This window comes from Wasmannia auropunctata, unplaced genomic scaffold (genome assembly GCF_000956235.1).
Source record: "Wasmannia auropunctata unplaced genomic scaffold, wasmannia.A_1.0 LD336101.1, whole genome shotgun sequence".
NCBI classification, from domain to species: domain Eukaryota; kingdom Metazoa; phylum Arthropoda; class Insecta; order Hymenoptera; family Formicidae; genus Wasmannia; species Wasmannia auropunctata.
This window is the reverse complement of record NW_012026789.1, coordinates 3,775,646-3,792,535: the sequence shown is the minus strand read 5'-3', so window position 1 is coordinate 3,792,535 and position 16,890 is coordinate 3,775,646. Positions and strand designations below refer to the sequence as shown.

The 16,890-nt window shown below is 30.3% G+C and overlaps 3 protein-coding genes across 13 annotated transcripts; all 3 read left to right on the top strand.

Annotated features, from left to right (window-relative positions):
- The first annotated feature begins 43 nt into the window (after window positions 1-43).
- LOC105459654 (activating signal cointegrator 1 complex subunit 1) lies at window positions 44-2,602 on the top strand. 8 transcript variants are annotated; one of them, XM_011705850.1, is made up of 7 exons: window positions 44-207; window positions 784-1,017; window positions 1,150-1,259; window positions 1,346-1,664; window positions 1,806-1,966; window positions 2,191-2,309; window positions 2,411-2,602. In XM_011705850.1, exons 1-7 carry the CDS (start codon window positions 161-163, stop codon window positions 2,522-2,524), a joined length of 1,104 nt encoding a protein of 367 aa, XP_011704152.1. In that variant the 5' UTR covers window positions 44-160; the 3' UTR covers window positions 2,525-2,602. The 8 variants fall into 8 exon arrangements, with proteins under 8 accessions (XP_011704152.1, XP_011704161.1, XP_011704188.1 ...); XM_011705859.1 differs by having other exon boundaries at window positions 45-180; XM_011705886.1 differs by having other exon boundaries at window positions 47-180; window positions 860-1,017.
- Window positions 2,506-6,961, top strand: LOC105459689. 4 transcript variants are annotated; one of them, XM_011705946.1, is made up of 4 exons: window positions 2,506-2,588; window positions 4,636-4,820; window positions 5,060-5,241; window positions 5,363-6,961. In XM_011705946.1, exons 2-4 carry the CDS (start codon window positions 4,647-4,649, stop codon window positions 6,537-6,539), a joined length of 1,533 nt encoding a protein of 510 aa, XP_011704248.1. In that variant the 5' UTR covers window positions 2,506-2,588; window positions 4,636-4,646; the 3' UTR covers window positions 6,540-6,961. The 4 variants fall into 4 exon arrangements, with proteins under 4 accessions (XP_011704248.1, XP_011704240.1, XP_011704232.1 ...); XM_011705938.1 differs by lacking the exon at window positions 2,506-2,588 and adding an exon at window positions 2,749-3,423; XM_011705930.1 differs by lacking the exon at window positions 2,506-2,588 and adding an exon at window positions 2,749-3,894.
- A 1,835-nt stretch (window positions 6,962-8,796) lies between these two features.
- LOC105459644 (eukaryotic initiation factor 4A-I) lies at window positions 8,797-15,086 on the top strand. Its single transcript, XM_011705841.1, has 8 exons — window positions 8,797-8,905; window positions 10,541-10,658; window positions 11,508-11,655; window positions 11,774-11,883; window positions 11,978-12,253; window positions 12,820-13,271; window positions 13,780-13,970; window positions 15,018-15,086. Exons 1-7 carry the CDS (start codon window positions 8,883-8,885, stop codon window positions 13,922-13,924), a joined length of 1,272 nt encoding a protein of 423 aa, XP_011704143.1. The 5' UTR covers window positions 8,797-8,882; the 3' UTR covers window positions 13,925-13,970; window positions 15,018-15,086.
- Window positions 15,087-16,890: the final 1,804 nt, after the last annotated feature.

Here is a 16,890-nt window from a genome sequence, read left to right as displayed (position 1 = left end):
TCTCTCATTGCTAATCTCACATTCCCTTCGTAAAAGATTGTATTGTATGTATACCCTGAATCCTGATTAGTGATTGGTCAGTACACGTCAAACGTCAAACGAGGAATATCTACCGGAGTAGTTTATCATATTTGTAGCAATAGATATTGATAGATATCTAATGTTAAATGCATTGAAAAGGTGGGCGTTGGGTCTAAGTAATACAGTGTGAGATAATTATTTATTTATATCGTGTGACGCGTTTTATTACACGACAGCATATTGCAACCTCTAACCTAAAGGAGCATACTTCAATTAAGTTAGCACTGTTAGCACAAAATTAAACAATCAAATTATTATTTTGCAGATTAAATTGTTTTAATTAATCTGAAACATGATTATGTTACGTCAGTTAAAAATAATTTCTTAAATTATGTGTAATAAATATTCTAAGATATTGCGGTTTTTGTAAAATACAACATAAATATATATGTGCACATTAACTTGATGAATATATTTTAATCTTAAATTTTATCAAATATTTTATTTGAATTACAATAACTTTACATCTATATAATGTTAATATAACATTTAAGTTGTTGAACAATTTATTCTGTGTAAATGATACTTATGATATACTTATAATTTTTGCATAATATATCAAGAAGTATAGTTTTATAAAACTATTTTTGTGTTTTATTCATAAGTGATAAAAGTCAAAAATATTTTATTTAATTTTAAAAATTTATGCAAACATCTGTATTTATAAAACTAAATGCATCAGTAATGTGACATAAATTTTAGGAGTGTTTATATAAAACGTATTGCATTTTATATAATGGATGTATTAGAACCAGAATTAATTTGGGTTAATGGACAGTGCTATAGATTTTACGAGAGTACTGCCTGGAAAAACATTCATACATCAGCCCCATACATGGAGGACAAAGAATCAGTTTGTTCCAATGATGATTCTGAAACTGATATAGAAATAGTACCTCATGGTACATCATTTAAGCATACCTTTTATGTACCCAAGTGAGAATCTTTAAATATTATTTTATTATAATATTAAGTCAGAATTTAATACTGTGAAAATTGTCTAACAAATAATATGGATTAAATAAAATGTAATAGTTTAGATTTTATCATTTTATCATAACGTTTTAGAATCTTTTACTCGCATATAATTGGTACAAAAGGTGTAACACGCAGGAAATTGGAAAATGAGACAAGAACAACTATTGATATACCCAAAAAAGGGAAAGATGGACACATTGGTAAAAAAAATATATATATATAATATTATCATTAATAAAAGAACTGTATTAATTTAATTAATTTTTAAATATATATTTATTTGTAGTTATTACTGGACGGGAACGCAAGGCTGTAATATCTGCAAGAAATAGAATTGATTTGTTAATAGAGACTTTGAAGAAAAAGATACATTATACACACTTTTTGTCAATCCCATTAAATAAAAAAGGGATAATGGATAAATATCTTTCTTTCAAGAATGAAGTATTGGAGAAGTATAACAAAACTACACACAATATTGATGAATCACTGTTTCAAACAACATCTAAATTACATCTCACTATTGGAATGCTTAAATTATTTGATGATAATGATAAAAAGCATGCTGTCGATGTACTCATGGATTGTAAAGAAAATATTATAAAGTAAGATGATATTAGATTTAACAATAATATGGTAATTTATTGATATAGTCATATAACTAAGTCTTGTAATTATCCATGTGTATTATAAATATGATAAATTTGTAACTGTTTTAAAAGATTCTCAATTACATAATCTTACAGTCCTATTCTTGAAGAAACTGGGCCATTAAATATACAATTACAAGGAGTTGCATGTATGAACGATGATCCTACTGAGGTTAAAATTTTATATGCACAAGTTACACGCAATGAAAAATTGCAAGAACTCATAAATAAAGTTGCTGAATACTTTATCGACACAGGTAAATAATATATATGGTATACTAGAAAATTGAACAGCTTTGAGAGAGGCATACATTGCAACTATATGCAAATATATAACAAAGTAGTAACTATGTTTTCCTTTATATTTAATTTCCTTTATTGTGTAATTTTTAAAAATATGTATTTTTATTAAATATTTTGATATCTTGTTTATATAAATATATATTATTTTAAATAAAATATATATTATTTTAAATTTTAGGTTTAATGGAGAAAGAGTATGAAACAATTAAATTACATGCTACTTTGATGAATGTAGCATTTAAAGATGAATATCCAGCAAAATTTAAGGAAAGATATGACGCAAGTGAAATAATAAATGTAATAGAACTTATTTTTATAAACTAGATTTATTCCTAATTTGCTATAAAATGGATAATAAAAATAAATAATAATTAAATATAATTTATTTCATATTTTAGGCATATAAGGATACATTGTTTGGAGAAACAATATTAAATCAGATTGATATATCTGAACTTCATACTGCTACAAGAGACAATTATTATAAATCAACAGGTAGCATAACGTTTTAAGTACTTTTTAAGTACAGGGATATATGCTGTAATTGTAGCAATTATTTCTTTTTATTGCAAAAAAGTAAGTCAAAAAAGTCTATCATATATGTATACACACACATATGTACACACAATAATAATATTTTAATTATTCTGTTTATTTCGTTTTTATTTAATGTGTTATAATGAATAGTATTAGATTTTATACATATGTATATAAAGATGTAATTTTAGATAAACTCAAAAAGTTTAAAAATATAATTATTTCATCTTTATTTGCAATTATAATAATATTTGTAATTTATATAGTTTTGTTTTGCATTAATCAACATGTCATTTAATGGTTTGAGTTTCGAGAAGGCCTAGATATTTTTTTCATCTATAAAAAGTGTGTTCAGATTATTACGAACCAAACTTCTTCAGAGATTCAGTTTCTTTTAAGAAGTTTATCTCGAAACTCTGCTCAAAATTTGGCTCGATAATCTTAAGAATGCATCTTTAATATTCTGGAAGTAATTTGACTAATTTGAGTTAAGATTTACAAATTTTCTTCATTCAACGGTTACGGGAAGTTTAATCTTTTGTATGGGTAATTGAAACACTATCGATTTAGATAGTTTTAAGAGATTTGAAAATACCTGAAAGGCGATAGAAGAGGGGAAAAAGAAAGTGCAGGAAGGGAAAAGATAGAATCTAGCTTTTACCAAATATTGCTAAGAACATTTTCGAGATAAGCTATGTGCTAGAGTCATGTGTTCATAAAACAGTTAGAAATATTACTTATAATTTCTTACATTCAAAGGCAAGAAGTTGGAAAATTAAATCGCGGTATTAATGAAGATTTGTGCATATAAGAATTCGTATAGAAAAAGCAGATATGAGGGTAATACATTTTTAGTGAAATCTAAAAAGCAAGGGTAAGAGAGATAAATTTTACATTAATAGAATTTTATTCCTATATATTGTGTAATTACAAAAAGAAATATTTAATTTCAATCGGAATAAATAATTATCTTTCGTTTTTCGTTGAAGGACATTGACTCTGAGTTGATTGAAAAAAATTAAAAATGTCAATATTAACTAATAATCGTATTGTAATTATCTACGATAAAGAATGTTATTCGTGTATCAATATAACAGACGTATCTGTTACGACATTGGTTGAATCCTAATCATGTATTTTCCTTATCACACTGTCAATAGAATTCAGTTTCCATCTGCTCTCAATTTTCATTAACGCCTAACCTCTTTTTGTTAAAATCTAATTAATATACTTGATAAAATATATAAAAAGTATCGCAACGCTGGATTCTCGAGACTCTTTAAATAATGAAACAGTGGTTACAGATAATTATTTCTTCTGGAAAGAGGATCGAATAATAAAAAAGGCATATATCATTTTTTAATTTATAATTGTAAGCATACACAATCTGAGCGAAATGATGTATATGTTAATAAAAGATTATTACAATTGTTGATGTTTGTACGTACAAACAAAGTTGATATTTTTTATTAAATAAATGAAAAGACATAACCTCTAAAACGAACAAGTGTATTTATTTATAACAATCTAGAGCGTGAGAATATAATTTTTTTACATATTAATTTATTTATTTAGTATGTTTAGTATAACATAATAATCATTATGATGCCAATTATATAAAACTTTTATTTATATATGTATTTAAATATGATGTAAAACATTTATATATACATTATTTATACATATTTGTATAATATATATTTTTTTAATTTATTTATACAAAAAATATGTATTTTCATATGACTCAAATATATTTATAAATTTTTTTAATATTATGACAAATTATTGTAATCATAATGAGCAGCAGGGAAAAGCATTCAAAAATAATTATATATATATAATATAATTATGTTTTATATTATTTAAATATTTATAAATAAGTTTTTCTTTTTTATTTATTCAATATTATTAGTATTTAAGAACTTATAGATATTTTAAAAGTTAGGTGAATATGTAATATTATACTCTATAAAGTATTAAAAAGACATGATTGATGTAATACATATGAATAATTTTTATAAATTTCAGCTTGTTTACTAATATTTCAATTAGCATTAATAATAATATTGTCAATTTTGTTTAATAGGTACAGTAAAAATGGATGTTGTAAGAAAATTGTTACTTATGTGCATATTATTAGCTGTTATACCACTCATACTTATAACAATTCCTTTGTACCTACGGCATGTGTTTTATGCTGATGTTGCATATGGTGTAGCGGAATCTGATATTATAGAAATCAACGATGGAATTTCAACATTATTTTGTTCGGTAATAAAAATAAATATTTAATATATTGAACGTCATTATTTCTAAAATTGGACATTATTATAAGTTTCTAATACAGAGAACTTGATCTAAAATTTTATTACACATTTGTTATATATAACAAGAATGCATGAATCAGTATATAATGTTAAAGAAGATATGATCTTTTTAATCTGGCACACTCAGTATCATATTTTATGAATTGCTTGTTCGTTAATTAAAAATGTCTTTTTTTTTAATAGGAACATATTTTGAAAATGAATGGCACTTTTAATGCTTTTCAAATGACTCACCGACCAGAGATAGCATCAAAACGAAAACATATAAGACTTAAGAAGAGCATGAGTTTACCAGACGATACATTAGAGTACTGGAAATTTTATTTGTTAAAAAATGCAACCGTAACACTTTCTGTGTGTTCAAGGTAAAGAAAATACGGGGAAATATATTTTTCTTGTGACTAGAGACATAATCTACTAATATAAACAATTCTCCTAGTTTTATTCTATCACATACATATGAAAGAAAAAAAAATATATTTTCAGATTCGAAGGAGCTTCTATATTAGTGGTGAAAGGAAACAGGACCCTACATACTTGTAATCTGCTGAAACATAATGTAAACAAGCAAACGCAAGATATCTTCTTACCAGGTGCGGACACACAAGTTAAAATAATATATGAATCAGATGCACAAGAAATTGATTCCGAAGAAGCAACTACAATCGAACCTATTAAAACTGTGCACAATATCAATGAGATAGATAAGCCAGCTATAAGTGTAAGCTCCGAAGATCCTTTGAAAAGAATTCTTAAGACAAATCCAGATAACAGCGCACAGGCATATACTACGGATGAAAAATCGAAAACTTTAGAGACGTTGTATCGTAGTGCAACATCTTATATTCATAACTATATAGATGGTCATCGAGAAAATGTGAGTAAAATTAGAAAAGAAAGACATATTAAACGCCATAAGATGAAGGACCATAAAAATAAAAGAATGAAGCAAAGAAAAAAATGTCACTGCAAATACGATAGAAAGACACGTCTACAAAAATTAAAACAAGCATTGCATTCACGTATAATCAATGTAAGGAAGAGACAAGGAACAAAGAAGAAAGATGAGATAGATACCAAGAGATTTAAAAGAAGCAGAGAACTCATAAAGCCACCATCTTTATTAGATCAAGGCATCACGCACGGTGGAAATGCCAATAAAAATTACACGTCTGATTCTAACGGAAGGTCGTCCGTGTCCAGTTTTGAAGCTGACTTATTAAATTGTTTCGATGGTGTAATACTGCTGGCGCATGAATTTCAACCTTCAGATCAATGTACCAATATTTCCTATTTGCTTAATAGTAAGCACATGCAGGCAAATCACCACGTGGAACAAGATGGTTACTATTATTACATTTTTTACAGCGATAACGATATTGTATCCAATGATATTCATGCGATTTTTGATATATACAAGCCAACTTTTCAATATGAAAATGTGACTAAATCATGTATCAATCAAACTGAATGCTCATTTTTTATAAACCCGCTGTCAGCGGATAGGGTAATTGTCGAAATACCAACTAAGGATGGTATAGAGCATAACGAGATGGACGACGTTGACATGCTAATTTCTATCTGTCAGCCACGAATGGGCGCGTACATGATTTTTCCAATTGCGGCATTGCTCTTAATTCTTAGTTGTGCTTTTATAGAATAGCTCGACTACTTGGAAATACCTGCAGACTGCTGAGTACAAAGAAGTGCGAAATTGTCATTTTAATATAAATTTACATGAGTGAAGTTATGAATTGATTAAAAATTCAATATACGACAAGACGAAGGAAATTATGCTTTTGATTAGATGTAATAAATAATTTACTTAAGATGAAAGATATGTATCGATTTAAAAAATATAATTTCATTACTTATTTTCTTAATATACTTTTCTTATAATAGATTACCTTGTTCATCATAATTGTAAATGTATATGTAGATAAAAGTATAATATATACATGTATAATATATACATAGTGCAGAATATTAAATAATGCAAAAGATTCTAAGGGGTGACTCTTTGCACAAATTCATGACGAAAACTTCATATGCCTGAAACGACTTAATTTCAAAGATATACAGGGTGTCAAAGTTAAAGAAAAAATTTTGTTTTTTCAAAAATTTCGAAAAACCACTCAGGTTATTTTTGAAAAAAAAAAAAAAAAAAAAAAAGTAAAATTTTTTAATTTTAACACCCTATATCTTTAAAACTAAGCTGTTTGATCATATTAGTTTTCATCTTAAATTTATGTAAAGAATCAGCCTTTAAAATCTTTTACATTATGTAATATTCACTCTGTATATTATTTCATAACATAACTTTAATGTATAAATGTATGTATAATACGCAATGTTCCAAGTTTATCACATATCTTTTTTTCTATAGATCTATCCGTAGAATTGATTTTGTTCTAGCTCTTAATTAATGAAAATGTTAGTTTTCGAATAATTAAAAATAAAGAAATTATTAGATAAATTAAGCAATGAAATTGTATTTTTCAATTAATTTCTTAAGAGCTGTTATTTTTTATTTTAATATTTTTTATCGACAATTTTGGTTTATGAAGTTTAATTTTCTTTCATTTCTTCGGGAAAAATCATATTGAAGTTAATCAAAAAGCTCTAATGGTAACAAATTTGAATGAGTTCTAGAGCACATATAATACTCTGAGTGTGTTCGAGATGGTTCTAGAACATATTAATACTCTGAAATTTAAATGTGTATTCAAAACCTAATTTATAAATTATAAGTTAAGAGCAGCTAAACAAAAATTATTTTAAACTAGAGACGTATAATATATATAATCTAGTTTATAAATATATATATATATATATATATATATATATATATACCATAAAATAAATGTTACTGTTTATATTACAATAGAAATTCACATGTATTAATTACAAATCAATAAAATCATAAATATACATTTTTTAATGGCTATGTATAACTATGACCAATATGATCTTATGTCAACACATTTAATTAAAATCTTATTTTAATACTTACTTAAAAATCTTACTGCGCCAGCTGTTCGTATTTCCCACAAAAAGCCCCGGCGCAAGGCGATCTCGTGGCACTGAGGCGCCCAGAATAACCTACGTCATTTCCGTCATGCGCGGTTGGATCGGCAAGTGTGGTATGTGTAACTTCAAAATCATGAAAATTTACGAGAAAAAAATCCAATTTGAGCGCGACGATTCGCAACGTTGCGCCCGGGCCAATCGGCGCGCCGGTCCCGGACGTCGCGCGAACAAAGCTCACGTGTGTGTGCACACCCAAAAATCGGCGCACCGGTGCTTTCCGGTGCAACACACCTAGAGTTCCTCTAGTCAGAGTTGAGACATGAGGCGGAAAGACGCCATGTTTCAGTCTTACCGGAAACAGCCAATAATTCGCTGGCGCAACTTTCAAATCATGGAAATGAATTATAACTTATACTAAAATAATTTTCAAAATGTTTTCACACTCAGAATAAAAATGCGACATGAATGTAACATAATTTTTTATATTACTACAAAATAAACGTATGAATCTATAACGTCTATAACCAATAGTAAATATATCAAATAATGTGCGCAGAAACGTTATCTGAAGTATTTACTACTGGTTACTGTTTAATTTTAGATATAGTTGCAGAATCGGTTTGTGGTGATACACTCTGTAGAACCATACCATACAATGATTGAAGAATAATTTCTTACTTTTGTAAAATTCTATAATTTGATTCTGTCAATTCTGTGTGACAACCATGACAACTCTGTTGTCTGTAGTACTCTATACCAACAAAAACTGATTTCACCTATTCACTTACATTAACTAACACATCGACAAACTGAAATATGGCGGCACCAATCACGAAGAGGACCGCTCGTGTCTCAACTCTGACTAGAGGAACTCTAAACACACCGCGCGCGCAGCGCCCTAGCGTGGCAGTCTCGCGAATACTCCTCGTGACGCCAGACGAGCTCTTCCTTTCCGCCGAACTCTCGCGCGTTGAACATGTCTCATACTACAGAGAGAAGGTAAGTCGAGCGTTTTTCCAGCGTTAACGGTGTACCGCGCTCGCGTTCTGGCGGCGCGCCGCGTCCTACGTGATGCCGGCGCCGTCGTGGATCGCGCGCGCCGCGAAATTCGCGTCCGCGCGGGTTAAAATACGCCCGCGGGGAATAGTGTGCCGCAATCGGACGGATGCACGGGGGACACGAGACTGACAACATGGCGTGCATTCGTTTTTGTCACATTGCCCTCGCGCCGCGACTAATGGCGCCGCGGGCCCGTCCACGCGCGCCGTCCCGTCGGCCCGCGCCGCTTAACCTCCTCGAGCGGCGGATGCCGCGCGGCGGAGGTTCCGCGTGGCACGATCCGGAGCGACGGAGAGCACGGCTCTCACGACGGCGTGCAGCACGCGCCCCGACGCCGTTAGCGTGGGTGAAGGCACCTCTCTCTCTCTCTCTTTCTCTCGCCCGTGCGTGCGAGCGAGCGAGCGAGCGAGCAACCTCGACAGCGACGAGCACATTTTCCTCCGGTTTTGGCCACGAAATTACGTAATGAAAATATATCGGCTTTTCGCGCGATATTTCCCGTGCCGGGGCGGAGAGAAAGAAAAAAAAAAATCAATCGCGCGTTGACCCACGATCCCCCGAGGTGTCCCTCGCACATTGCCGGACGCACAGTCATCGTTGGCACGATCCCTCCCTCGGCGAAGCAACACGTCTCGAGCACGCTTCAGCGTGAGTCACTGTCAGAGCGATTATCGCGGCGCGGCCAGCGGCGACCTCCTCGTGCGCCGCCTCCACGCGGCTTCGGTTCTCGCCGACCTGCTCGCCGACGTGCTCCCTCGGAACGTAAAAATGGCCATCGAATCGCACGAAGTTTCGATCGACGACGTTACTCCACGGGATTGAATTAAAAGTTCCGCTCTCAAGGTCACGTGGATTTAATAAACTGATTTGTCATCGCCCGATCGCCGTGACTGATATTATCGCGTCTGAATCGGTGCTGAATGCCGAATTTGTGCACCAATATTTTTATTAGAATTTCTATCAAATGTATTACATGAGGTTCGATCATTTTTTTTACAGGGAAATAAGATTAGGATTTTTTGGATCTTTTATGTATAAGTTTTGCACTATAAAAATTTAGACTGAATTTTTACTTCCCTTTGTCGAAAATGTATTTTCTATACCAGAAATTAATATATATTGCAATAAAAAAAATAAAATAAAAGTAAAATTGTGTATTTCGTGAATATGAAATATATTTTATAGCTTATTTAAAATATAAAAATCTTGCTAGTTATAATCTTATCTGTGTTATAAAAAAATCGACCGATATCAAGAGACAACGGCAGTGTTTCGCGCAAAAAGTATATGAGCTGCGCGAAACGAAAAACCTAACCGACTCGTATATCTTTATGCGAGCCGCATTAGTTGCGAGTACTTGAGATTTGGATCTCAAAAACTGGTCGAGTTCTTAATAGTCTTAATTTGGGTTCGAATTGTATAAAGAAGCTGTTGTTATCTGTGAATAACTGAAGCGAAGAAAGCCTTACTATAGTTGTATAGAAATAATGCATCTCATGATTTGACGTTTAATATTATTATTAATCTTATCTGCATTTTTGTTACCTGCTCTAATATCTTATCTGTACATTTCAGAAATGATGATCAATGGCCAGGGGATTCAAAAAATGGTCCTAGTGAAAGTGAACAACCTACGTACGATGGACCTCCCGGAATGGACCCCGATGGCATCATCGAGTCCAATTGGGACGTTGTAAGTAACATACTACTATAACGTACTACTACTATTGTATTCTGTATTACAGTAAAAGATTTTGCTTTCTTTTAACTATTGAAAGACGCAGTGTCACACTGTTTCTTTATGCTCCACATTAGTATTGCCAGTATAAATTATAATTTCTATACCTAAGCATGCAGGTATTCAAAAGTAGCGCTTCAAAGTAAATAAAAAATATGGAAAAATATCAACTTTTAACAATAATTTCAATTTAGGTCGCTGTGTGTATATATAACAAATAAATGAAGGGAAAATACTAAAAACGGCCAAGGCTAGATATTTGTGCTCGAAATATTTTATGTAATTCAGGAACAAAATGTATTGTAGAAACTAAAAAAAGAATGAAATTTTAAAGTTCTTTTTCTCCTCTTTAAAATGCATTTTTAAAAACTTGTCTATAATTATTCTTTTATCGAGATACTTTTCGTGACATGCGAGAAAATCGCAAACGTTCCCAAATTTATGAACAGTAGTGTATTATATATAATATATATACTTGTTTGTTATCGAGAATATTAAGATAACTAAATATTTCTCGATATTTATAAAAATTGTCTAAATATTTACTAACTTATACAAATAAAAAAAAATATTAAAAATTATCAGTTATATGTAATACATTTTAATCTCTATTGTGATATATTAAAAGCATACATTAATCAATTTTACTTTTACATGTATATGATTGTACATACATATTATACAATATATAAATATGTAATATTGATAAAATATACAGTGCTTTTAATAATATCACTATGATAATAATAAAACTGAATTTATTACAATAATATAGTTTACTCATATTCTATTTAATCTAAACAGGTTGTGGAGAACTTTGATGAAATGAACTTGAAAGAAGAACTGTTACGTGGAATATATGCTTATGGGTTTGAAAAACCATCTGCAATTCAACAACGTGCCATCCTACCGTGTATACGGGGGCTCGATGTTATTGCTCAGGCCCAGTCAGGTAAGAAATTTTGATATAGACAATAATATGTAAATATTTATTTAGTAATTAATAATATGTAAATATTTTGTGTTAAATTTATTATGCATTACTAATCGATGTTTCCAACTACGTACAGGTACTGGAAAAACTGCAACGTTCTCTATATCGATTCTTCAACAAATTGATACTAGTATTAAAGAATGCCAGGCCTTGATCCTTGCACCAACTCGTGAGTTAGCCCAACAGGTAAGTTGCTTGTTAGAAATGCTTATTTTAATGAAAATTTATGTTTAATATCAAAAAGATGTTCAACTCTAATAATGTCACTATTTTTACTTAGATCCAGAAAGTCGTTATCGCTCTAGGAGATTTCATGCATGCGGAATGCCATGCGTGCATTGGTGGTACCAACGTTCGTGAGGATATGCGAAAACTGGATCAGGGTGTCCACGTGGTTGTCGGTACGCCCGGTAGAGTTTACGATATGATCAGCCGACGAGCACTTCGAGCAAGTAGCATCAAACTGTTCGTGCTGGATGAAGCCGATGAAATGCTTTCTCGAGGATTCAAGGATCAAATTCACGACGTATTCAAATTATTACCTAACGAAGTGCAGGTAAACATAAAAAGACATTTTCCAGGAATGTAGATTTTTTTATTGCAATTACCATCTAATAGATGATTTTATTTTAATTATTAGAAAGTATCTTTTTTGGACAAGTCCACAAATCATACAAGACGAAAAAGTTGCAGTATACCTTATAATAGTCAAGTTAACAAATATATTATAAAATACAGGTGCGTCGTAATAGTGTCATTTTTTGACAAATGTACACTGGATTGACATATGCTCTGTATCATGAAATGTGTTATCTTTTGAGAATAATAGCGGCCTAAATGCAAACAATTATTGTGGCATAGCACTCCTAATAATAATCATAATGTCCTAAAAATCAATTAGTCACTCTTTAATATCTTTGTAATAGCAACAACAATTTACAGTACCTATTACAGCATGATGCTATTATATTGCACACACATGTACAGTATAACATCTCAGTAAATGCAGTTTATTTCTTTCATCGACATGTAATATTGACCATTACATTGTATCGAGACACGGTTCCTTGCAATACAATTTCAGCCTTTATATTTCTAACGAAATATAATTATCTTTTCCAGGTTATATTATTATCTGCGACAATGCCGTCTGACGTATTGGATGTATCGAAATGTTTTATGCGGAATCCCATTCGTATATTGGTAAAAAAAGAGGAACTTACATTAGAGGGAATCAAACAATTCTTTGTTTACGTCGAACGTGAAGACTGGAAGTTGGAAACCCTCTGCGATTTGTATGACACACTGAGCATTACCCAGGCCGTTATCTTCTGCAATACACGGCGTAAAGTAGATTGGCTGACAGAGAGCATGCATAAACGTGATTTCACTGTTTCCGCCATGCATGGAGATATGGAACAGAAGGAACGCGATCTTATTATGCGTCAATTCCGAACTGGATCATCCAGAGTTTTAATTACCACTGATCTTTTGGCACGCGGCATAGATGTGCAACAGGTGTCGCTGGTTATAAATTATGATTTACCTTCGAATCGAGAGAATTATATTCATCGGTAAGTTATTATTTGATACTTTTCATTATTTGAAATAAACTTGTAATTTATAACTAATTTGAACGAGATAGAAATTTCTAGTGGCAAAAATAGAAGAGAGCAAAAACTTATAAAATGTAAAAAATATATATATAATTTAAACGAAATATAAATTTTATATTATAACTTTAATTTAAGATAATTTTATTAACAATTATGATTTTACGAAGAATTCAAATACTACATCTTGATATTTTATTTCTTTAAATTTAAGTCAGGTATATTTTGTACAACACAATAAATGATATTAACAACGTAATCTTTATGTTGCAAAAAGTAGACATATTTGTAGTTATTTCCAATATACATTAAAATATTAAAATTTATCACAAATACACATATAATTTGCATTCAGTTTTTCTGTTACATATACATAAAAAAATTTTTGAATTAAAATTTAAATATTTCTAAAAATATATTCTAAAAATTTATATACATACTTATACCTTTGTTATTTTATTGTTTACAGAATTGGTCGTGGCGGTCGTTTTGGCCGTAAAGGTGTGGCCATTAACTTTGTGACAGAAGAAGATAAACGAACCTTAAAAGATATCGAGCAGTTCTATAACACTCACATCGATGAGATGCCAATGAATGTCGCTGATCTGATCTAAGTCCGACTATTGGCTATAATCCATTATAATAAAAAAATAATAAAAAGTAAGTGACAGAAGCTCTCAGCTGATCGATCTCTCATGGTGTGTGAGTATATATATTAAGTGAGTTGGTGAACTATATCGCTTATGTAAACGCGATCTAAACCAAAATATTCCAACGTTTTCATATTCGTTTCGATTTATAATAGTAGGTTACGAAAATAGTTATCTGTTGCGCTGCAGGAGATAGTAGTACGACTATTATTACTATTAGTGTAATTATCACTACTGTTGCCGCTACTGATTGCCGCTGCTGCTGCTACTACTCTCTATTATTCTTATCGTTACCGCTATTAATATTACTATAAATATTACTATCATTGGTATTACTGGTATTGATTGCTATATCGATATTTTATTTTAATTTTTAACAATAATATAGCGCTATTAACTAAAATATCACGCCACAGAGTGATAAATAGAATTAGAAAAGAAATACTAAAAGCGCAGCTCGGCGCAATTCGATTATATTTTATTTCTATTATCACAACAAGTTTTATATTGCCCAGAATGCGTTCATATTCTTACTCTGTCGCAAATCCAATGGCCATTATAGAAATCTTCAAGTGCTGTTTTTTAAAACTTCTTGTTCCGCTTATTTTTTCCCAAGATATTTCTAATTGGATGATTAAATCTGTTGTGTTTAATAGTCCGTATTTTATGCTTCTATCGCCGCGATTACAACTTGTTTGTCTAGGCAGAGGTTTAGTTGGGTATTGGAGGGGGTACTTTAATCACAAGCGTTGCCGAAGAAGACGTATATTTCAAGCTTAGACGATATGAATTTTTGTATATCCTAAATCCCAGGCGCACACACCTTTATTATTATTAAATAAAGTATTTGACCTTTTAAGAAAATGTGGTCTTTGTTATTACAAGTCTTTATTGTCTTTTTTATAAAATTTTATCCAATTTCGCAATGAAAACCCTGAATGGACAAACTGTGTTACGAGTGAGATTCTCAAATTCTGAAGTGCTCCCGCGTTGGGAATAGGTTTTGCGGTTATATGCCGAAAAAGTTCTCACAATTTTCTTTTATTTGTATTTGCAGGCAGTTTTGGACAGTCCAGATGTGGGCGACATATTTTTGGAAATAAAGACCAGATTTCCTGATTCAAAATCGAAGTTTTGTAAATCGATTACCTCTCTAAACTCCTGCCTTTCGCGTAGGCTACAATAAATATATGTATATTTTCTCTTTTTCTTTTTTATACTTTTACATTCTTATTGATAATAGAAGATGATTCAGTTCTTAGATCTTTTTTACATTTATCAGTAAAATTCTTTGCAAATATTCTTTATCGCATATTCATAAGTTTCCGTGCACTAATCAATGCCGAATATTAAATTGAAATGTTATCTGCCTTGTGAGAACTTTTGTATCGTGTCTTTACAAAATTATTAAAAATATTACGATATCATACTCTATTGTCGTCATTAATCGTAAATTTGCAAAAGTGTTAATTATAGTTTTCGAAAATTTGAGTGAGTAAATCATGTATGCGCTTACATACATTTTATAGCTACTGATTTATGATTGCATTGACATTAATTCCTCTTGTTCACGCATTTGAACGCGGCTAATGCAAAATCATCTCGAATTTTCGAAAACTAATTCTTAAAAATACTGTAAATACTATATAAATGGACCTTGAAGGAATGGACCATTGTGTGTCTATTGTATTTATACATCATATAAATAATATTTATGACTGAACGTATAAGCTGAATAATAATAAATAAACGTGAATGTCCTTTATTTATACTTGTATTATCAATACCATAATTAAGTAAACTGCTATTATTTTAATAAGCATGTTATATTATATAAAATTATACTTAAAATTACGAAAAGAAAAGTTCTGTAATGGTTTACTGATGCAAAATGGGGAAAGTTAATATGCGTTATTTTTAAGAATATTTGAAGTGCACAATCGCAGATGCATTTTGATGAATATATTTTGTAGTATGATTATACGACACTGAGAATTAAGCTCATAAATTAGGAACATAATAAATATCTGAAAACATTAGTTATTTGTATCGTAAGTATTTATCATATAATTTGACTTCGTCAACAATTACTATACAACGTAAAATAACGATTTCTTTGGTTTCGAGAATTTTACACGCCTTATGGATTATTTACATTATCTACAATGAATTTAAAAAAGCAAGTTTTTTTTATTTTCTTATACAAAGACTTATTCTTTTAAGTCACTACATAAATCGCTGTAAGTAAATTCTGATTTCGACTTATTCTAATCATATAAAAAGTAGTACATATAATTTGTATCATATTTATTTTCGAAATTTTCTGATTTACTATTTTAATTTTATAAATTGGCATCTCATACTTTGAATAATCTATGTCTATTTCTATTTGTATTTCAATGTAGATTAATTTTAATCTTTGTTAAATTTACATCTTATCTGTTCTTATTTTTTTCTAATTGTAAGAATTAAAAAAAAGATGAAGAATAAATTAAATTGAGATTAAAGTTAATCTACATTGGCCAGGTTTCAATTAAGTCGATTAATTATAACTTGTTCATTCTTATAGTATTTTATTATGAATATAGACTTATTAAATTTTTATACGTGAAAAAAAAATAGAGACGAAAAATAATTAGATATTTAATTTATTATAAGCTATTATGCTATTGAAAATTAATCGTTTAAATTTAGAGCTCATTAAAGTTGGGGAATTATGATTAATTTAATCGGCAGTCAACTTGTCGAGTAATGCCGGTGTACAGTTCACATAGAGTGGTCAAACTTAAGCAATAATTAACTTATTAATATCCACACAACAAATATTTAATATTTTTATGTGAAAAGAAAGATTAGATCAGGGGTAACAAATCAGTTTTGCTGTAATTGCGCCAATTCATTAAATTAATCATCGATTAAATTAATCGGAA